This window comes from Eurypyga helias, unplaced genomic scaffold (assembly GCF_000690775.1).
Source record: "Eurypyga helias isolate BGI_N326 unplaced genomic scaffold, ASM69077v1 scaffold1058, whole genome shotgun sequence".
Classification (NCBI taxonomy): Eukaryota; Metazoa; Chordata; class Aves; order Eurypygiformes; family Eurypygidae; genus Eurypyga; species Eurypyga helias.
Genome location: NW_010267392.1, coordinates 2,906 through 26,791, shown reverse-complemented (window position 1 = coordinate 26,791; position 23,886 = coordinate 2,906). Strand labels below are relative to the sequence as shown.

The following is a 23,886-nucleotide window of genomic DNA, read 5'->3' as shown; positions in this document are numbered from 1 at the left end:
TGGAGTGTGGTGAAATACTATTGTATATTATACTTGTGCTATTGAAGTCTACTGTGTTAAGAGAATATAGAGGGAGCTTGATGGATTGTACTAGCTTGAATGAAAGCCAAATTTTCAAGACTAGGGATCAGGTGTGCGAAGATGCTTAGGCACCTAATTCTTCATAGAAACCTGAAAGCACCTTAGAATCATAGAAGGGTTTGGGTTGGAAGGCACCTTAAAGACCATCTAGTTCCAACCCCCCTGCCATGGGCAGGGACACCTTCCACTTGACCAGGTTGCTCAAAGCCACATCCAGCCTGGCCTTGTGGATCTGAATCCAGTAATCCACAGTAAAGTTGCTACATTCATATTTGTGCACCTGCTGTCATTATTCAAAAGGAACATAGATTTTTTTTTTTTTAACTAAGCCTGTGTCTTAAAAATATGGACTACAGCATATTAGAACCAAATGTATTATTTTTTTTTATTCAACCTAAGAAAAATCCCAGCTGTGCTGTGGGACCGAAGTCTCTTGGGTAAAGAAATGTGAAGATAAGGTTATGAAGGATAGTCGCAGAAGGGGACCTGCATGGAGCAGAGGATAGACATTAATGGTGATAGGTGAGATGCCTTGCAGAAAGGAGGTGAAAGAATACTTGGTCTCAGCATACCTGAATATCGTCAGTGTGTAACGCAGCTAGAACATTGCTTCTCTACGTGTCTTCTGTAAGGTGACTGATAAATTGTCTGGTTGTCCAGATTTTCAGGATCCAAACAATCAAATGTGAAAACTTAGGGAAGATCTCAACACTTAACTATAAGGGCTGATGAAATATTTCAAGGAGGCTCTGGAGCTTTTAAGCAGTTCCACCAGATGTTGTGTGTGTATAATGCCAACCTACCTACTTGGCTCTTGGTTGTGTTGGAGCTCATCTGGCCAGCTGATGGAGAGCAAAGGACCTGGGAACCGTTAAGTTTCATTTGGTAACTCAAGACTTGCAGAGTTTCTGGAAGAGCTGAGCATTTAGCAAGTGATTTTTCAAAAATAATCAGTTTTGGTTTGAATCTGAACGAAGGCAATTTCAGACCTTCTGAAACTGGGTTGGTGTTTAGTAAACCACAAGGGAAAACCAAATCCTTCCGTATTCTTCCCTGGAATTTAGTAATTAAGTTCAACAGACATCAACAGTGAACACATTGTTTTCAAAGCTGACTAATTGATGCATCTTTACCATTAAGAGAAGTTGTTATATTGAGATTTAGGCCAGGTTCTGCATAAAATACTGATCTACATGCCATCGTCATGTATCAGAGCAAGTGTTGTCAGCTGAAATGAAGTGTCTGTGACAGTTGTAAATACCACACCTGGCCCAGCTGACTCTAAAATGAGTCAAAATCCCAATGAGCTTGAAAAGATCCTAGGATGTTGATTCTCTTTGCCAGTTTTAAGCCACGCCTCTCCAAAACATTGGCATCTTTGAGTTCTTAAAAGCTCCTCCCATTTCAAGAGAGCTGCACAACAGGAGTTGTCTTTGCTTAAATAAAGCAACTAATTATTGAGGCAGTACTTCAGCTGGGAGCATTCAGATGAAGAGCTGGATTTGAATTACTGCAGGAAATTAAGCCGATGTTTGATGAACCTTGATCTCTCATTCTGTCAGGCATTTGTATGTGAATGTGTTTCCATCAGTATAAGGACAGGATGGTCGGTTCATGTTTGTTTAAAGACAGTACTAACATATCTTTAGAAAATTCTTTTTTTGCACTCTCAGAAATACTGTATTGCTGTTTTAAAAGCAAATTAGCACAGGACGTGCTGGTGGCTGATGCTTGGAGCAGAGAGTTTCTGATAAGGTAAAACTGTGTGCATGGCAGCCGAGCCACAAGTTCATTGTCAACAGAAACTGATAAAACCAAGAGACATGCCCAGTCATCTGCAACAATATTCCTTAACCTCTTGAAAAGTATAATATCCTTGTAGCTTATCTAACTTTCTAAGACCCTCAAAAGCCTTATTAGAGAGTGGGATTTCTTAAGCTGAAGTATATCTCCTATCACTTCAGGGCTACATTTGAGCTATTCTGCAATCCTGATTGAGAAATGTGGCTTTACAGTGATGGAAACAGTCATTACTGATTGACCAAGGGCGAGTTTTGTCTGCATGTACAGCTGTTGATAAGAACTGGCATGAGGTCCCTTCAAACCCTCTGAGGGAAGGGTTGAACTTGCACTGGTATATCAGGTATTTTGAGGTGAGGAAACTGAACTGTACAAGAAACATCTGCAGTGACTGGTTAACAGGCTTCTTTCCTCCAGCAAGATACAGAACCAGTTAATATTGAATGATTATCAGTGGGATAAGACTCATTACTACATACATAATTGGTATTTTTTCCCACAACATTCCAGCCGTCTTACAGTGGCTTGCCATCAAATGGAGAAAAAGATGGTAGAATTTTAAGTCTCTGCAAGAAAAGTAAAGGTAATTCATATGTGGAACAATTTACCAGGCAGCACTGCATGCCCGATTTTCCCTAAGTTATAGCTCAAGAGTCATTTGAGTTTAAAGAAATCCACTATTGCTGGTTACAGAGCAAAATGGCTGAAGTTTTCTGTGAAGCAGGGGAAAGGGGGTATATGTCAGGGGGTATATGTGGCGTTGTTACAACAAAGTTAAGCTCTTCTGAGGTGAAATACATGGAAAGTCAGAAAATAATAATTCAGATTTTGAGAAGGTAAAAAGACCCAAGTGTGCTCTGCTTTGTTTGTACATGTTATATATTTAAAAGAAAACGCCCTCCAAAAGAAAAAAAAAATTACATACCCCCAGAAAAACTGTTAAAATGGTTCCTGAGTTCCATTTGCAGCCTCCTCAATGTTCTTCGATGTTCACAAACCTGTTTAGATAGGTTGATATTTGTAAATGATTCTTCAGAGAAGTATGTACATGTTTCTGATCTGTTTTGACAAACCATGATGAGACGCAAGAGGCAGAGCATGCTTGTATCTGAACAAATTACATACCCCCAGAAAAACTGTTAAAATGGTTCCTGAGTTCCATTTGCAGCCTCCTCAATGTTCTTCGATGTTCACAAACCTGTTTAGATAGGTTGATATTTGTAAATGATTCTTCAGAGAAGTATGTACATGTTTCTGATCTGTTTTGACAAACCATGATGAGACGCAAGAGGCAGAGCATGCTTGTATCTGAACTTCATGCCATTTTTTTTTTCCCACAAAGCTATGTATTGTCTTGGGTAAATATATTTCTTATAATATGATGTAACCAGAAGCATCTCCTGAATATTCTTCTCTTCCCAGGACTTTATTGAAGATCATCTTGATGTATGCTCTCTGAGGAAAACATTGTTCAAAGTTGTACTCCTAGTGGAGTTTTGAACTTTAATAATAATTTTGTTGTTTGGTGATGTCTTCTCCAAGCCTAAATTAAATCAGATGTATTCCCTAGGAGATAATTTGCTTGAATTATTTTCCTTTTGAATAGGAAATAAAAACATTTATGATCAACTCTTAAATGTCCCATTTTCCCTCTGGCTTTATGTTGAAGATGAACGTGAATAGGAATACTAGTCATTCCTCAATAATAATTGAAATGAATTCCCATACCCCCCTCCTCTGTTGGTGAACACTTCCAACCTTGGACTGTTTTTTTCTCAGAATGTTTTATAACTATTGTTCTCTTGGTTTGTCTGCTTTTGTTGCTGAAAGTTAGAAAATGCAGGATTTAGAACTTTCTTTTTTGTGTCTATGGATAGCCATAAATACATGGTATTTGTTAGAGTGTTTTTAAGGGTCCATGTTCTTTCTCTTCCTCTGGCTAATGACACTTATTTTAGTTATATTTTTCATGGAATGGCTTGGGTTGGAAGGGACCTTAAAGATCATCCAGTTCCAACCCCCCTGCCATGGGCAGGGACACCTTCCACTAGACCAGGTTGCTCAAAGCCTCATCCAGCCTCGCCTTGAACACTTCCAGGGATGGGGCATCCCCAGCTTCTCTGGGCAACCTGTTCCAGTGCCTCATCACCCTCTCCAGGAAGAACTTCTTCCTGATATCCAATCTAAACCTCCCCACTTTGAGTTTAAACCCGTTACCCCTTGTCCTGTCACTACAGGCCCTTGTAAAAGTCCCTCTCCAAGAGTCAGTTCTCAGAGAAGATTTTAAATTCACTTCCAAAATTCATGTTTGCTTTTCCAAAGTCTTGTGCAACAGAACAATATAGGTGAGTTGCAGTAATTGTCAGGGAGGAAAGGTGCTGTCCTGGTTCTGCTGCCAGGGTCTCTGCTGGAAACTGGACTCTCTTGATATAGAATCCTTGTCATTCATGGTCTCATTTGTCTCTTTTCTTTGTGAAATGGATCTCTGATTTCTTTTTCTCCGTGTTATGTTTTCTTTTTTGTCTTCCCCGCTTTTTTTCCATGGTTAATACATGAAACTGTGAGGCTATGGAATAGAAGTACTGCCGAGTTTGGGGTTTTTGGGGGGGCCTAGGTAAAGTGGCAGTAGGTACCGTGGTAGGGTAGCTATGGGGAAAAAACGACAACTATTTTGTAGTTGCCGTATCTTATACAAATTTAGTTCAGCAACATTTTTGTGGTGTAGGCAAATAGTCCTTCTGTGCTAACTAGGGTTAACATAAACAACACATTTAAATGGCTAATACTCAGTTTTCATGTTTGCCTTTGCAGGTCAGTCAAATTGAAATACTGCTTTTACGTTTCACTGTCCTTCCCTGCCATGTTTTTAATACCTTATCTTTGTTATTCTGTGCCTCTGTGTCAAGCAAAGTGGTGTTCAAAACTGTTGCTTTCTACCCCTGCCTTCTGAAAAAACAACAACTGGGATAAGCAGTCACTGCCCCAGACTATTCACTGGGATGAAGCATTAGATGGAGTGGAAGTAGGTAGCATGAGAGGATTTTAGTCAAGAAGAATATAGCGTTTGAGCCCTGTTTGAACTTAAGATGTCTGCACAGTGCTGCTTGAGTAAGGTTAATTTGGAGAACTGTAAGTAAAGAGCAGTTTTACCTTACACAGGGACGTGAGCAAAATCCATTGAATAAGAGTTTTCCTGCGTGCTTTCTTTTGCATGATCACCAACAGCCAGTTTTGTAAATTTTCTACTGTTGGAGTTCGTCTTCCACTTGAGAAAATCCTGTTGAAGTAATAGGATGTGACTACAGAGACAAGGACAGTGCAGGTGAGGTAAAAGAAGCTGTGGCTGCAAGATAGTGGAGAATCGGTCCCTGGTTTATGTATGACAGTTCTGGGTTTATATAGCTTTTCTGTGTTTGTTTTACTCTGGGCTGTCTAAGTATTTCACAGGCAGTTAACTCCCACAGAATTACTATAAGTCTTTGTTTGGGGTATTTTACGAAGAGTCAGACCGAGGAGCTGAAAAGTTGAATGACTTGTCCAAAATCCCCCTCTCTCAATATCTGCATTACAGTCTGTAATGAAATCCAGTCTGATTCAGAGTCTTGTGCTCCTGCGTGTGCTCCATAATCACCCTGCCAATCTGATTTCGCCAGCTACAAGCTTCTCTGGCTTTTCTGTATCAAGTTCCACTGGTACAACTGCCTTGGAACGCATCTGGGTTCGATTCGGTCATATTGTGCAGTGATAAGCATTGTATGCAAGTTGATCAGAAAATATGTGGCTGGTAAACACCAGATTCCACCTTTCCTGAATGATTAGCTGGCTTTTTGAAGCCCTAATGATTTTAATTTGGCTTGGAGTCAGTGAGTAAGAGTATGCAAAGCCTTAGCCAAAGTACCTATTTATTTATTTAAATTTTATCAGCACATATTTCTTCAAAGAAAAGTACCTATCTCTTTGTCTACGTGCTTTTTAATAAATGTATAACTACCAGGTAAGTCAGCTTAAATTTTCTCCATTGTCTGGTAGATGACAGCAGTTAGTAGAAACAGTGTTTTTCCTTGGTGAATAGGATTTATAGAGTATTCCTGAATTGGAGGAATGAAAATCGTCTGTTCAGTTTGTTTCTTTATTTTTCATTTCAGATTTTTTTTTTTTTAAAGTAACATGGCTTGTTTTCCCTGTGTTTGTTCTGTTTGTTTTCATAACACAAGTTGGGTTTTATTCCCCAAGAAAGAATATGAATAGATTAATGATTTGTTTAAAATGTGAATGGAATTTTTCTAGGCACAAATCGTTCGCTCTATCTGTTCATCTTCTGGACTTGGCTGTTTAAAACTTGTCAAGGAAGAATAAATTTTTCCTTTTTCCCTCCCAGGTTCTCTCGAGGTCTGCGTTTGTGGTTGTTTCAGATATTTGCAAAATTAGTGTTAAAATTGAAATACCACAGTAATACAAATTTTTTTAAAACCCTCTACTTTTCCATTGTAGTTCTTTACTTGTGAGAGACGTTTAATGAAGATGCCTTTTGTTTTCTTTCTTGAAGGGGGATTACATAATCTAGTGCTATGCTGAGTTCTTATTCCAGACACCAGAGGTGTCCTATGCTGTGGCACCCCAATTTCATTATTGAACTGGATAGGATAAATTAATTTATTGCATTTTTAAGGAAGCTGTCCTTAACTGTGACATATTATAGTATGTAGCAGGTTGTGATTAAAGTCATAGTTTTAATTAATCCTTAAATATTCAGATTAAGTGGTATAGGACTAAGTACCCTGAAAAATCAACATGTGCACAAGTATATCTTTGCAGGTGAAATGCTGCCTCTGTGGTATGTTAAATTAGTATATATTGTGCTGTGCAGTGTTACTATTATTTTAATTTTTTTCCATGAGCAGTTTTTTCAGCTGTATACCAAACAGTATTGGAAAAATCTTGCAAAGCAAAATCATAGTATAAGCTTTTGAAAATAGCAAATAGCTTCTTGTAGGTTTCTGTTCATGTGATTTATAAAATGAGATGCAATTATGCCGCTGCTGTTGGCTGAGTTATTTTCCATTCAAATGCCATGTACTTAACTGAACCGGAAGCAGAGGAATGGGTGCCTTTCCCCTGGTGCGGGGTCCTTGGTGCCAGACAAGTCGACGGCGATCTCGACACCATCTGATTTCCGCACCAGTGCAGGCAAGGGGAGCAGCTCAGCTGTCCTGCTTCACTGTGGGCTTTGTCCTTAATGGGGATCCATGCCGCTTGGAGATGTGCCTAGCTCTGGGCCGTCAGGATATTTTGCTTTAAATAGTTGCATGGGCAAAAATTGCACGTTTGAAAGCTTCCTCATATGACTTTTTCTTCTTTCAAACACAAGTTTTCAAACTGCACTCGTTATTTTAGAAGTTATCCTCATAATACCTTTTATTAATTTCTTTCTTGATTTCAAGTTTTTTAGCTTGTTTTGTTTTCCTTACAAGTATGCATACCACAGTTATGTCTTAGTCCTTGAAGTCTGTCTGTTGTGGCAGTATCTTTTTCAACAGTATGTATATTCAGTTTTGTATTTATATAAGAACAAAAATATTTCTGAATTACTTTGTTTTCTCACATAACTTCTCGTTTTTTTACCTTCACTGCTTCTACACATGGACTAAAATACTGAACTTGCAGACTGATACCCAGATCTCCTTCTTGAGTCAATACCATTAATTTGTCAGCCAGTCAAGTGTTTGAGCGTATTGCATTTGTCAATATTGACTTTTCCCCACTATTGTGTTTCTTATTCTCTTAGGTTAGTTAGGTGTATCTGAATCTCCTCTGGTCTAGACTTACCCGCACATTTTTTATGTCATTTGCAGGTTTGTCACCTCTCTAATAACTCCTTTTTCTGATGACTGACATACATAGCTACCGCATGCGAGGATGTTGTGGCTCCCACCAGTTCCTACCTGTTCAGCTTTCCGCAAAGAAAAATGCACTGTTTATTTCTAATCTGTTTTCTGGCCAGATTCTTGAAAAACATTTGTTCCTTGTAGCATAGCTGTTTAGTTACACCAGATACCTTTCTGGAAATACATATAAACCATATCTCGTTTCCTTTTCTCTTGGTGCATTAAGAATCGTATCAGATTTGGGAGGTACGATTTACTTCTGCTAAAACTGGGGAACAAATACCACCTGTGATCTCTACTTGTGTTTTAATGATTGCTTTGACTAAGCTGCTTCCTTCTCTAAAATATATATATGCTGGCCTACAAACTCCTTGAATAATCCCGTAAAACTTTTCAGAATATGAAGTGCAGTGTGTGCTACCATGCAGTCCTTAGAGTCACTAGTATGAGAATATTTTCTTAAAGGTTCAATCAGCTTATTCTTAAAATCTTCTAAGTTTTGACTGTATGTATCCTTGATGGCTTACTGACTTAATGCCTTTTTAATTTTTCTGTTGGTTTTTTTTTTTTACCTTCTACCCTCCTCTCTTTGGTACCTATGTCCCTGGTGGCATCTCATCTTTTTTTATGTAGAAAGAATAGGTTCAGGGTAAGTATCTTGCTAATACGTAGTTGGCAAAAACTGATGCAAGAAATTGTTTATCTTTACAGCAACGCCTTCATTTTCTTTAATTACATCTTCACCTCCTCTAATCCAAAAGACGTACTTATTCTCCCTTAACCGTCTTGGTGGTTATTGCGTGGTTTTTACCCACAGCTGTTTACTTCAGAGCCCATTTTAGGCCTCTTTGTTTCTTTCTTACACAATGAGTCTTATAATCTGTTTTGTTGGCTTCACAAACACTGTATTTCCATATTCTGCATAACTTTGCATTGGATTCCTATAGGTGGAATGGCTGTAGGGCACTCTAAAATTGTACAACAGGTCTGTAAACTGAAAAAGTGCTATGCTTGTTTGAAGAGGACGTATTTCATTTTCAGGATACAAAATTCATCTTTGCACTTAAAGTGCATACATTCCCCTGTTGCTTGTAGTCTCTCACATTTGTTTTTAATTTCTTATGTTAATACGTTGCTTTCTGCTGATTTTAACAGGTTTTGGATGCAGGAAGACTGAAAGAATATGGGGAACCTTACGTTTTGCTGCAAGAACAAGATGGCTTGTTTTACAAAATGGTGCAACAAGTGGGCAAGACTGAAGCGGCTTCTCTGATGGAAACAGCAAAACGGGTAATTTTAGAAGAACTGATAATGAAGTTTGTCCCTGCAGTTTATCTCAAGTTAGCATATTCGGTGTTAAGTAAGCCTTCCACTGCAAGGCAAAGGTATCATTTTCAGTGCTTTTTTTAGTGGGATATAGACAGACTTCCAAATGATAAGTGTGTTTATATACCCCGAGTTGAAAGACTGTGGATTTCTTGCATCCTTCTGTATGTACACAAAACACTAAGTGTAATACGTGACATACTCACCTGTGCTGGGCACTGATCTCATAAAAACTTGCTATGAAACCTGTTAAAACTGCAAAGCCCAGCATTTCTGTTATTTCTATATTTTTAAAAGGGCACATCAAATTTTAGTTTGAGGTTCAGAACCTGTGTGTTACATTATGGTCTCTGGGGATGTGATCACCTTCTCATTTCCGTGCTTTCTCTTCCTTTGTTCCTGTACCCTTGCTCACTTGTGCACATAGGATGAGCAGGGCTCAATTGAAAAACAGCTGTTGAATGTTTTGTTGCCTCCTTGTTCCCTACAAAGCTCTGTGTCTCATTTACTGCTTACTATTCAAATCCTACTCTGAGTACAGCATTATTAATGTAATTGTGAGCATTCCTCTGGCAATCAGAGTGTTTAATCAATGGATTAATTTTCATAATACGCCTCTGAGGTGAGGCTGTATCATCTCCACTTTCAGATGGAAAGCAGCAGCAGAGATAAGAAGATTAAAAAAATGACCTCTGATTAAGGAACTCATTTTGACTAGCTTTTGGCTTCATTTCTTTTTTTCTTGATAATTTACCACATGGGACGTCCAGAGCAAGATTTTATTTCTCTCATTGGCAATGAAGTTTCAGCTGCTTCAGTTGAGACGGGCACTGCTCAGTTTGACAGCAATTTGCTTCGCAGTCATGTAACTTCACTTTCAGTGTGCAAGTAAGGCGCCAATATTGGACATGGAGAGACCTTGGAGAGCCTTTTCAAGGCAAGAGGCAAAGGTCCGAGCTCTAGCCTCTATGCTTTCCTGTCCTTAAGTTGCTGGATGTGTGGAGCAGAGCTAGGGGAACATAAACTCCAAACTGTTCCTGGGGAAATGGGAGGACAGCAGGAAGCAAATGGCAGGAAGCAAAACAGATCCAGGAAACAAAATGACAGGTGCTGGGCTATTACCTAGGAAAAATAGATGCATTTCCACAAGTTGTTTAAAAAAAAAAAAAAAAAAAAAAAACCACAAAACTGTGCTGCTGTTACGGAGGCTATTTTCCTGGACTTCTTGGAATTAGGGAGGAGATTTCTGTGTATGTTTATATTGTTAGGAATTTTTGTAGAGCTACTAAAATGTCCTTGTTTTGTTTTGTTGAGTTTTTCAAGTGAAGCTTTGCAGTTGAGAGTGCACATTGTAAATTCATGTGTGGCACTAATTGTAGGAACTCAGGAAATCTCTGTCCTTAACTAGACTGTAATGAGTCCTGCTGTCCTTCTCCATTGCTGCGTGTAGCTTCTTGTATTTCGTTACTAGAAAGGAATGGGTTAGCCATGCTTTTTATGGTACATGTGTGACAATCTGGAGATTATATAAATGGTGTTTAAAAGGAGAGCTTCAAATTATATGTCTAGTGTTCGTAAAGTGAAGACCAGCTTCGTAAGGCTTGATCCTTGGAAAGGCAAGAGGTGAGGCTGTCCGTCTGTCATCGGTAGAGATTTAGCCATGTCATGTTCTCTCTCCTTCCTTCCCTGCAGCCCTCCCCAGTTGCACAATTGCATTCAAAGATAATTCAAAATATATAAAAATGATTGCCTGATGTTACTTGCCCATATAGTCATCTGCAGTTACCACATCAATGTTATGTGATTTTGTACAGGAAGGGAAGAGATCCAGGAACCAGTCTCTGCTGAAATGTGGTTTGATGAAAAAGTTTGCTAACTCCCAGGCTAGAAGGCAGATACAAGCTTTAGCATCTGCCAAGAATGCAAAGCATGGTGCTTATCCACACTCAGCCCAAAAATATGGGAATCGAGAGACTGTATCTCCAGTTAGCAGCTACCCAGAAGCACAGTTACAGTTGTTTCTGTTTGAAGGACTTGGACGTTAATTCAAGGTTTTTGTTATTGCTGTCCCTTGTGCTTCATGCTTACTTCCAGAGAAGTTGCTTAGTCAGAAGAGCTGGTTCCAGTGGCTTTTCTTTTTACACTAGCAAGTCCGTTACATGTGTTGCTGTTGGTTTTTTTCTGCTGTGGTTACTGAGAACTGTTTTTATGAAGAACAGCTTTTCTTCTCTTGTTGAAAAACAGCATGCTGCACATAAAAAGAAATGGTAATATGACATATATACACACTTTTCAAAAGGCGTTACAGTGAGTTGCTAAATAAAATGGTTTGGATCGTGGCCATGCTTTGGCAATGACTGTGATTTATTGCACTTTGGACCTGAACCTTGCGCAGAACAAACTTGTACCAAGAGCTTCTTTCAGTAAGGTGAAACCTTAAATGCATTTCCTGGAACAGTATGGATTCTGGATGTATCCTTTAAGTGTAAATGAGGAGGGACTACACATCTTAATTTGGAAGAGTAACTTGGACATATTTGGAACAACCTAATTAAAAAAAAAAAAAAAAAATCTCGTGAATGTCTTAGCTGAGCATTGCAAGATCCTGCTGTTGCTGGAACTTTAGATCAGGCTTCGGAATTGCTCCGATGCTGCTGTTTGAATGTCCCTCTTGCTCATTCAGTATCCCTGATTTTTGTGCAAATATCAAAGAAAAGAGTGCAGGCACAGCTTGAATGGGAGAGTGTGTGCTAACTGCCCTGCGAGGCTCACTATGATAGCGTTGTGCTCGGCATTGTGAGCCTGTGGTTTTGTCTTTGCTCAGTTTAGAGGAAGCTGTTAGAAAATCTGGTGGGAGTGTGAGAAATAGTCATCAAACAGTTAAAAAGGTGGGAAAAAAGTGCCCAATTACTCAGATGAACAAAAGTTGGTGTGTTCTCCACGCTCTTGGCAGCGTTGAGAGGCTTTTCTGCAAGCTTTGGTGGCATCGGGATAGGGCTTGTTTTCTGTCAGTCAGTTTTTGAATCCTTTGAGGAAAATAAGGGTTATTTTACTTTAAAGCTATGACAGATGTGTAAATATTAAAATACTAGGTGTTATCTCACCTCAGTGATTGCTTTTAACAAGGTTGCAGCTCTGTTGGCAGTGGAAGAAACTTGTATAAAGACTTGGGCATTTAATATCTTGAGGGATTGGGCTCAGGGGAAGAATTGCAATGAGACAGTTGAAAAGCAGCTGCCATTTCATTATGTCTCTAGTAATGTGCCAAGATTTTCTATTAACTTTCTGTTAAAGAAAAAAAAAATCATGTTCAAAAGCTGCATTAAAAGTATGCCAAAGTTTTATGTTTTAAACCAGGAGTGGGATGGGAATACACCACTGGGGCTGCCATCTCTGCAGCGTGTGGGCAGGCGGGCGCCTGATTAACTTCCTTCTGTTGCGTCTGATCGTGGCTGGTTACTGAGGAAGGCCTCTTAACAGGACTTCCAATTCTTTGGTTGATTCCAATCAGACCTTAATATTCTCTGAAACTTGTGAAGGTGCATATATCCTGCGTTAGCGTTGCATGCACACAAGACGACAGCGGTACTTACGGGAATGTTTGTGTAGAATGACTGTTTCTTTTTTATCCCGCGTGTCTTATACATGTATTCATATACATGAAAAGGACATTGTTATCAAACATACTGAACTTTGTTGACAACACTCTCAAACATAAATTGGAGAAATGTTTCATAAGCCGTAGTCATAGCAGTCTGACTACGAGACCTAACTCGTGACATGTGTCAGCTTTCAGAAAGATAGCGTATTTTCTGTTTTTAAAGACTCAAACAAAACTTTTCACATTCTTCTTTGAAAAAATTGCATTTGAAGTCCTTTTTCACCCAAACACATTTTTAGATAAGAGCACACAAGTCTTGACATTATTTCATTTTGTTATGCGCATCTGTCAAGGAACAGAGATATGATACAGCTACTAAAAACTGATGATTGTGGAACAGTGAAACTTGACAGCATTTCATTTCCTTTATGTTCTGATTATACATTTATCAGAAAACCTGTATCTCTTCTAGTTGAGCTAGAAATTGGGAGAATTCAGGAACTCAAAGGCTTGGCAAAGAACTGTCCTATTATTTGGTATCATCTTACATTTTAGAGAAGTTGCTTGGTTGAGTCTTTGTTAAAGCTTTTGCTTCTTCTTTCATTATTGTGGTTCACTATCCAGAGATCACATTTCTATAGGCCCTATAACTGCTCTGCAGCACAAATTAAACGCTGGGATATTTCATACATATACCTCGAAGTTTCAATGGTTGTCAATCACAGTTTGTAAAATACAGGGATTACAACCTGATATTAACATCCAAATCCATTGTGTTCATTTTGTGTGTGAAAATGAGAAACCCTTGTGCAGACGCAGGATTTCACAGCTTCTTTGTCGTCCTGTTTTTAATTTATCTCCATGTTTTGAGCTAGTAAAATGATTTTACTTATCAGTTTAATGTAAAGTGAAGAAACGTATCTATTTATCTGAATTACCAGAATCTGAGTGGATCTACAGGTTGTGTGGGATTTTTCTCATGCTTTGTTATAATGTAAGATCATATAAGTAATTTTACTAATTTTTCAGTGACATACAGTTACTGAATATCACTAACCTGAAGTTCCTGTTGGAACTCCTTAAGGACATGTATTTATCTCTCCTCTATTTATCTCCAGAAATGTTATTTGAAACTAAAAGGTGTTTGATGTGCAATTACTCACAGAATCTGCTATTTTTCCTAGGTGTACTTCAGTAGGAATTACCCGGAAGTGGTTCAGAATGGCCAGCTTGCCACAGATTCCTCCTTGGATGCTTCCTCAGGATTATGCATAACAGAAACTGCACTGTGATTCCTAGTAGCTGCAACTGTTTCCCATAGAATGTAAACCCAAGATCGTCTAAACTCAGTGACAATGTTTGCAAGTGTCAACGGGAAAGGAAAGGGAGGGAGCGATTCTTTGCACTGGACATCCTTCCTATTTAATACTGAGAAGAAAATTTTGACTGTCCCTCTTTCTTTAATTTCAGTGCAATATGTTTTCCTTTCTGACTAATTATGTTTGTATTGCCAAGGAAATTAGGCAGACTCAGTTTTTATTTGAAAGTTATGTGGTAGAGATCTCTTATTTAAACAGGTGCAGGACACCTAACAGGTCTAGGGTGCATATTTGGAGCTTATTCAAAAAAAAATTGGGATGTGTTCTTTTTCTCGTTTGGAAATATTTGGAGAGCAAGCGAAACCAAATTCTTTTCAGCGTCACTTTAGCACGACAGCAGATTTGGAAGTGTACAACTTAGTTGTCTAGTGCAACTGTCCTTCTACCTGTCATAAGTAGCTATGCAGGTTGGTAGCAGAAAGAACAAGCCAAAACTACTTTTTCTTTTGGATAGCAAAAATACACTTTTTTTTATATAGTTCAAATAACGCCGTTCAAGTTGAATGTAAATATTAGTTTTATTTTGCTACAATCTGAATGCTGAAAAATCAGTCTCAATCTTCTGTACTTCAGAAGAAAGTTACCACATTTGCACTGAAGAAACATTTAAATAATTTAACATACATTCCTCTTTTTATCCAGGTTATCAACCAAAAAAAGGTATTAAAATAACTTGAGGAAATGTTTGAATGACATGTCATTATACCTAAATACCGTGTAGTACAAAGTTATCTTCAACACAACACATTGAAATGTATACATTATTTGCATTTATTGTGCCTTAATATTTGTGCCTTCAAGCCAAAGCTGTAACTGCAGGGTACACAACAAGTTCGTTAAATGTGTGTTAGAAATATTTCACCTCAGTATATTTGAAGTTTTGCATTGGGGGTTCTCTTGAACTCGAGCTGTTTGAAGTTACCATCCTACCAGAAGAGGTAGGAAAGTACAACCCGTAGTTTTGAATGGCTGTTGCTGATAGTGAGAGGAATGCAGCAAGAGAGGGGTTTGGTATTCAGAAGTTATGACCTGATTCAGCAAAGCACTTTAACACAGAGACACTGTTCCCATACTTTAAAAAACAAAACAAAAAGCCAAGCCAAGCAAGTGCTATGCTGCTTCAGATTTTTTTCATGTTTAGTGAGATACCTATTCTTTTGAGGTCCAGCAGAAAATAAATCTGTTCATCTTACTGTTTAAAGGGCACAGGAGAGTCTAAAAGGCAACAGATCTCTTCAGGACATGGAAAATACTGGGTTTTTTTAAAAACATACTGAAGATGCTTGCTACTACCGTTGGAAGACAAATGTTATTTACCCAGTGTTCACCCAGTTGTCTACACATGGGGCAAACACAAATGTTTCTCGCTTCAGGCAGTTCTGCCAGCGGATAACTGATTCAAACACAAAGGTTCTCTCTCCTTGTCGAGAAGTAAATTGAGGCCAAAGCCTGTGCCTCAGCACAAGGGTTCATCTAGATGGACTTTGTCCTGTGCAGGAGTCAGCTGGGTGGTGAGAGGCAGAATCCTTGTTCCCTTGCTGCAGCATCTTCCCTGCAGCAAGGCTGAGAGGCTCCCGATCCCAGGAAAGGGGGCAGGACCTCTTACTACCTGCTGTGCCACCAGCCAGCTTTCCCTGGTGGGTAGGGGAAAAAACAAGCATCAAATGTCTGGGTTTGGTAGTAGCATCCTCTTTTGTCATTAGCAGGAAGTTAAATGATCAAATGCTCTTGTCCCTAGCCTACTTTTGGCAGGTTCTGGCACTTCTTCTCTGGAGTGTAGCACCGTGTGCTATAGCAGATTCCATTGATACTGGTGGAACGGAACTTTGTGCCGTGATGCAGAGCATGAGACTTGTGCTACATCTGGTGCTAACTACCAGATGATCGGGGACAGCCACTTGTCCCCAAAGCCTCGTTGCACAGATTGGCTCATGTAAGCAGTGCTTGTGGCTAATCCTTCTTAGAGCACACCAGCCACTTCTCTGCATCGCTTGGCCCTTGGTCTTCTCCAGGCTTGTGCAGTCCACTTACGGACTTGGCACACGACTATCATCTAGTGCCTTGTTGTGGTTTCCTTTTCAATCCGAGTTGTCAAAATTAAGAATAGGGCTGTTCTGCAGCTTAGTAGAGTGGGGTTTGTATTGCGGAAGGATGCAAGGACAGAGTTAAGTGTTTGAGTGCATAAAGTCACAAGGGATAATGCTCATCTAGGGGACTCATCATCACAAGGGGACTGTGCAGCACCAGGAAAGTTCCACCTTGCATGATCTTGTCTGTAACTGCCTTTTCAGAAGGGATTCTTGGCATGGACCATGTCCAGACTGTTCAAGCTCTGTTGTGGAGAGACCTGGCTGGTGTGGTCCACAACAGGGCTAGGGTGAGCTGACCAGTAAGACAGTGTAGGCACTTAATGGGGTCTGATGCTTGAGCTCATTGGTTGGCCTTTTTAGTTGAGCGGTGTGGACGTATCCAGAGTTTAACGGTGTTTTACAATAGTGAATTTGTTTGATGTCTAAATAGTTAGTTCTTAGAAGAGACTGAATGTGATGTATAATACACTGAGACTTTAAATACTCTAAGAGAACAGTATGTTCTCCTGGTCGTATACCTTGAGTTTGAGGGGGTTTTTTTATCAGAACCAAGGAGATATGCACACGTAAACCAAGGGTATAATTACAGTTTTAGTTCATTTCAGCTCTGAAATGAATCTATGGTAAGTTATATTTCAGAGCAGAGCTCCAAAACGCTGGCTGCTGCGGACTCAGTGGTATGAGACCCTGACAGATCTAGCTATCAGTCTGTAAGCTAGAATTAATTTGATCCCGCGGCTTTTTGAATGCGCACAAAAATGTTAGGTATCTCCCAAAATGCCGATTCTGCTTTTTCACGTGTTTTGGCAGGACACTACTAGCTGTAGGTATCAAGTATCAGTATAAGAGAAAACAAATTTTTTCCAAAATCGCACTTGAAGCCCATAAATTGCTGAGTAGAACAACTGAGAGCGAGTCGTTCATGTCTGTCATTGACATTACATCCGTCTTTTTAGCTTAAAGTAACAAAAATACTCTAGTCAGGAGATGGTTTTTTTAGATTATTTTGTTGGATTTGTTGTCGCTAGTTGTTTTGTTCACATGACTGTTGGTTAAGATGGACTGACCCATTTAATTTCAGTTGAGTAAACAAGTTCAACATACCTGAATGGCCTAACTCGGACCGGGGATGTAGAAGGCCTGCCTTTGGTGAAAGTCTTGGTCTGTTAAACGGACAAATTATCTTTATGCCAAGGTGTTCTATGTTTCCGTTTAAAGAAAAGTTCTACACTTCCACTTTGAACATTTTCAGGCTTTATTTGGAAATAGTAAATCTAATTACTGTAAGCTACATTCCTTCCTGGGGATCTTGGAAAAAGAACTCAGTCTTCTGAGCTATTCAAGCCTTTAAAATATTTCTTCACCATGAGGTGCCTTAAAGTATTCCACAGTCTTATTTCTAATAAGTATAATTTTATACAGTAATACTGAAAATCATCAGTTACAAAACTGTTGTTTGTTTGGTGTAAAAGACTAGAAACAGCCACTACTTCTGATCTCAAGGATTGTTCTTCCGACATTCGTTTCGGTATATCTTTTCTCCATCCCTCCTCAAAAGACCGTTGGGAGAGTCAAACCCCGCACGGTTCTCAAGGATAGGTTATCTCATGCTTTGCTTATTTTAAGGGCAAAATTCTCTGCAGTGAACTGAAGCAGAGCTCATGTGTCAGACAGGTGGTGTCTTCTGCGATACCGTTCGTACTGCCCTTGGGAAGAGGGAAGACCTGCTTCTGACCGACATGCCGGTGGCTTACGTGATGTTGACTGTTTCCTTTTAACCTTCCTAATACACGTTTAAAATAAGATTGCAGATAGAATCAGAAGGGGACAAAAAATACCCAGATGGTATAGAAAGTTTCCTGGAAATGCTGCTTTTCGTGTTAATCTGACCCTTTGAAATATCTCACTGTAAAGTTTGCCTCGTTTTATAGCAGGAGAAAAAGTTGATATCCCTTATTTGCGATGATGATGGTAATGAGCATCTGATGCTTTAGCAGAAGAATGTGGCTTTCTGTATATGTTCTACATGGTGTAAGAGCACACTGCTTTTTCATCATTTTAGCTCTGGGTTTCTTGTTGGTTTTGGTTTTTGTTTGTGTTTTTTTTTATTTTTTGGCATTTGTGTAATAAAAATTGATTTTGGTATTGCTATGGAACAATTCTTACGTTGACGTTCACATGATGACCCCTGCCACACAATAAAAGGCGTTTCTCAGAAGTGTGCAGCACTGTCGTCACTGTGAACGTGTGGTTGAAGGCAGAAATGCCAGGCTGAGCTAAGTCAGCCTGTGCCTGACAGCTCCAAAGACCTCTTGGTGGCTTTGTGCAGAATCATAGAACCACAGAATGGTTTGGGTTGGAAGGGACCTTAAAGACCATCTAGTTCCAACCCCCCTGCCATGGGCAGGGACACCTTCCACTAGACCAGGTTGCTCAAAGCCTCATCCAGCCTGGCCTTGAACACTTCCAGGGATGGGGCATCCACAGCTTCTCTGGGCAACCTGTGCCAGTGCCTCACCACCCTCTCCAGGAAGAACTTCTTCCTGATATCCAATCTAAACCTCCCCACTTTCAATTTAAACCCATTACCCCTTGTCCTGTCACTACAGGCCCTTGTAAAAAGTCCCCCCCAGCTTCCTTGTAGCCCCTTCAGGTACTGGAAGGTGCTATAAGGTCTCCCTGGAGCCTTCTCTTCTCCAGAATAACACAGAATAAAACGTTCCAGCTTGGTTTTACCACTTGGCTGCGGTCCGAGATCTCTCAGGTCACGTTATCAAACTTTTTGCTTCAATGGCAAGGGCTGAAAAGGAATCCAAATCCATTTTCAGAAACCGTGACCGAAGAACTTCAGCAGTTGCACAAGCACAGCTGGGGTAGGGTCTCTGCCTCAAGCAGCCAGCAGCAAGCTCAGTGCACTGGGCAGCCAAAAGGTGGGAGGTTGATGGACACGGAAGTGAAGCGGTTTAGCAGCACAGCTCCACTATCTGGTGCCGTCTGTTGGTCCTCTGCTTCTGTCTGGTGAGTTTGTTGCTTAATTTATGAAGACACTCTAAAACAGCTCTTTTTCTGAAAACTGCTCAAGGTTTCTCCCAGTGGCTACCGTCTCAAGCACCCAAATCTAATGTTTCGGTGCAAGTTGTTAGTACGAGATGAATTGCGCGTTTGCCAATAATCCCGCAGGGCAGCAAGTCCCAGGACTTGATGCAACACGAATTGTCATCTGCCCTTTTATAACGTGATGCTGGGAATACGTGTTAAAAATGTCTCCTGCTTCTACCAAAAGCCCGCCTCGCAACCACTATGGAGCTGTCTTAATTGCCTGGAAGTGAACTGCCCTTGGGCTGTCGCAGCACACGTCCCCTGTGGTACGTGCGGTATCCTCCCGGGGCACGCGCTTGCCGAATTCGTGTGATTCCCCCGTTGATACCGACAGCTCTGTCTTAGCAATGAGTGCGGTAAGTCTGCTTGCTTGCCCCAAAGAGAGACGCTGAGAAATACCGAAGCCGAAGATGCGTTTTGTGAATTTGCCCACAAAACGAGCATTAATTTCCTAAACCCAGTGTCTAAAGCTGGCTCACGGGTTTGGAGCAATATGAAAGTATAAAAAAGTTATGGCCGTACTCCAACCTCTGCAATCAGGTTTCCACCATCTGCACCTTGGCATCACTCAACTCCCAAAGTGGCCTCATCCATTTTGAGATACAAAATTCCCTGTGGATATTAGCCACAGGTCCAGCACGTGCTCCCAAATACAACCACCTTGAGAAGAAGCAGAGTAATCCCACTGCCATCTGGGAGCTGGGGCACATCCTACTCCTACATGGGGGCTCAGTGCGGGGTACATGGATACCTGCTTTCTTCAAACGTGGCGGAGCTAAAATTTGCACCAGAGCTCTTGTCCTTCTCCTGCGTGGGATACACTGGGGATTTATATAGGATGCATTTGGGAAGCAGGAGGTGGGGGTTGTAGGCTTTCCTTAGCCTGAGCCGCTTGGGGTTTTCCATCTTCTGCATCACCGAATCATAATATTGAGGATGGTTTTGGTGGGAAAATTCAGCATGAGTGAATGATGTGGGGCATTGTTTCCTCTGGGACAAAGGAAGTCCGAGATCCAGGCAGTATTTATGTGTTTTAGTCAACGATTGTTGGGAAGAGCTGGGGATTCTACTCCAGGGCTCTGTTGTCAACGTAGCTGGGGTCTCGCTGGGCAGCAGGATCCGTTTGTGTGTATCCACTCCTGCTCTGGTCCCAGCTGGGCAGCAGCAACCTCTTGGCGCTGCAGCTCCCACAGCCCATGGGCCAGCTGTTGGGCAACTCCACAAAAGTGAACACGCTCCTCTGGCCGCACCCCAAGGGCTCTGTTGCCCTCCGTGCTGTCACTGCTGTGTGCACCTCTGCTTTGGACGGGATGCTCCCTGTACCTGCCTATTCCGACTGCAGCTGCTGCTTCTGCAACATACAGGGAGAGAGTCTCCCTGTAGACTGAGGTTTTCCTTGGAATTCATGAAGCTCCTAGCAGGAGAGCTCTCAAATACTAGCTGAAGCCTCTGCACTGACTACAGCCAGAGAAGAAGCTCCGAGTTTATGCAGTTTAAATTGCCGTGTTGCAGCCAAGGGGATGCGTATCACCCAGTCAAACTCGAGAATGTGATGCCCAAAGTATGGCTGGAGAATCGTACAAGCACATGTGACTTACAAAGGAGCTGTGGCGCTTCTTATTTGCTTTCTTTGGCTTCTTCACCTTCCCTGCTGTGGGAAATTTAAGTGGGGTGGGACTGTGAAAAACAGTTTGGGGTGTTTAATTCCAATAAGCTTTGTACCTCACAGTTCAAGCACAGATAGCAAATGAAGAAGTTACTCATCCTGAGAGTAGCCTGAAGACAGCAGATGTTGCTAGCATTCATGCCAGCTGACATTCTTCATGGATGTATTTTGCAGGAAAGGACCCTAATTACCTTATGGCATCAAACTGAGTTGGGTGGGAAACAGCCTCAGACTTATTAGTCAAAGTTTCATAGTCAACAGGAGCTTGTTCTTGAGTGTTACAGGCCCGGATTTTAACACAGGTGCCAGAGAGGAATAGGGCAAGCCAGCACTGTCAACCTGTCTCTCGAAAACAGTGCCAGGATGCCAAAGAAAAAGAGGGTTTCTCCCTCTTCCCTGCCCAGATGAGGGGATTTTTGTCCCTTCTCTACCGGCAAGAGGACGGCGTCGTACCAAGAATGTGGGCCGCTCTGTGTTTTGGTTGATTTAATGTGTTTTGGTTGATTTAACTCCGCTTCTGCGGAGTAGTGATTTCTGCGAGTGCAGTTATGCAAGTAATTCCATTCATGCAGTGAATTCAGTGCCTCTTTCCACAACCAGGTCATCTCCTGATGATCTTTCCTTTTTTCCTTTTGCAATTGCTTTTAAGCATTTATGTATGTGGTTAATGTTTATTGAAAAAAAAATTTGAGTCATATTCATAATAGATCAGAAAAACTACATGGTATTGTCTTTGTATCGACTGGTGTAAATCAATTCAAATCCATACCTGCGGATTTGAAAGTTTTGGGCACGCACACGTGCGTTCGTTGCTGTGAGTATCCGCGTCAGTAAAGCTAGGTTTACTTGAACGGCGTGTCGCATCATGCATCCACTTCGGCACAGGAGGGAAGAGAATCTGCATTTTTCAAATAGTTCCATGGAAAAGTCTCTCCTGCTGTTCCCAGCAGCGAACGACAGAGACCGTCGTGGCCTTGGCAGAATAGGAAGGTGCCTCTGCCCGTGCCGAGGGAATGTAAGGAGCAACCCGTTGCCTGCGGTCTGCTGGGATGGAGCCGGGCTGGAAGGAGTCTCCCTGCCCTGGTTTTACTTGCCCTGGCCTCTGTGCCTTTCTGCAGCTGTAGGAAGTTGCAACAGATGCTGCGCAGAACCAGTTCTCGTTACTGAAAGCAGAAAGTGAAAGGCCCAGCGCTGCTGGTAAGCAAGAGCAGATGCTTATCCCGTGCCAGGTATGGCCAGAGCCCGTTCCCCTCCGGAGTCGTCCTTACCAGCATGCTACTGGCTGTGCCTCTGTCCATTTTGAGTCACCGGGCTTATTTTGGCAGAGGAGGAGCCCTCTGAAAAGGAGAGATTTCTAGGGAGCGCATCCTAGCGTGTGAAGGAAGCGACGGCGAGCTTCACCTCTGAGGTCTCCGTCTGGCAGACAAGAAGTCGCTCTTCCCTCCTCTTCCCAGGGCGCGTGCTGGGGCGACGGCCCCACGAAGCTCCTGGGTGCTCCGCGAGGAAGGTGCGACAGCCCACAGTCTGCAGGAGGGACCTCCTCGGGGGTTGGTTAATTGGCTAATGGGGATGCCTTTGCTGCATCCTAACGAACGTGAGCGCAACGATTACTTAAGAGAGAGGTGTAGATCGCCAGGAGATGACTTTGCTGGGCTGCCAAAAGGAATGGGCAACAAACCAGTCGGGGCTGCTGATGCTGTTGTCACAGATTTACCAGAAAGGCTGCTTTTCCTTCCAGCTTTCCCTCCCTCCCCCTGGCCCCCCCCACTTTTTTTTTCTTTCTCAAGACACGATTATCAGTTTATCCTTTCCCTGGAACTGATACTGAGGCAAGCTTCCATCAGATACTGCGACGTGCAATGTGCCTTTTCGTGACTTCTCCTCGGCGGATGAGAGCTGCCGAGCTCACATGATATTTAAACCCTGTTACTGTCACTGTGGCTACTGTTGTTGGTAGCTGTTCCGGGCTTTCGTTTGCCCATCCTGAGAGGACTGTAATAAAGACTGGCCCCTGCTGTTAATTTGTTTGCATAATTCCTTTTTTCTTCTTCTTTTTTTTTTTTTTTTCTGACTGGGACAACTGATCTTACACTGGGAGAAAGACCAGCCATGCTAGAGTTTTTACACCTAATCATACCCTAACTCAGTGAAACAAGCTGAGTGTCTCCCTCTTCTCTAATCCATTGCCTTGAAGTTGAGGAAAGAGGTCGATTTCCCACTTTTTTTTTTTTTTTTTTAATCTGGACAGCCCTTAATCCCGCATTTTAGTGAGGAGCTGATTTATTGTCTAACATCAGGGAGAGGGCATTAATTCCCCGTCTGCCACCCAGTGTGCCCTCTTGGAAAGAAAGAAACCTCCTCTGCTGTAGGTAGGATCAAAACCAAAGGGCATAAACTGAAGTCCATGTGTGCAGGCAGCTTGTCTGGAAAACTTAACTCTACTGCCGTTTAACCCTGTAATTGCCTGGAAACCCTAGAAATACCTGACTCTTTACCTTGGAGCTTATCCAAGTGCCCGGAGCCACGCTCCGTGGGGTCTCCAGAGCAAGACCAGGCAGCCTGGTGCCATACACCTGCCTAAGCCTCCCTGGCATGGAGAAAACAAGAATTTTACTTGTTTACGGGGTTGGTGGGCACTGGTAGCCCCACCTGGCACTTCCCCATGGCAGCTCCGGCTCCGAAAGTTGGCACATCTTTGGGCACCCTCGGAGCGAGTGGGAGAGGGGCAAAGGAGGACCCTGCCTGCTGCCTCCCAGGAAAATCCCTCTTGGGGGGCCTGGGGTGAATGACCCTCTCCACCCATTGCCACCTTGCTGGAAGCCTTTCCTAGAGTCGTGGTGCCAAGGAGAGAGGAGGAAGTGGGATGCCATAACCTGCCGTCAGTGTGCAAACCTCCTTGGATAACTAACGTCAGGGGAGTGAGAAGGGAGCCCGAGGCTCCCCACTCCCTGGTTTCGGC

At 41.8% G+C, this 23,886-nt stretch overlaps 1 protein-coding gene across 1 annotated transcript in view; it reads left to right on the top strand.

The window, feature by feature from the left end:
- LOC104513885 (multidrug resistance-associated protein 4-like) overlaps positions 1–14,721 on the top strand; it is a 103,048-nt gene extending 88,327 nt beyond the window's left edge. The window contains exons 17-18 of the mRNA XM_010157385.1: positions 8,922–9,056; positions 13,878–14,721. Of these exons, the coding sequence (XP_010155687.1) occupies positions 8,922–9,056; positions 13,878–13,985 (243 nt within the window). The 3' untranslated portion in view covers positions 13,986–14,721. The remainder of the gene's footprint in view (positions 1–8,921; positions 9,057–13,877) is intronic.
- The last annotated feature ends 9,165 nt before the right edge of the window (positions 14,722–23,886 follow it).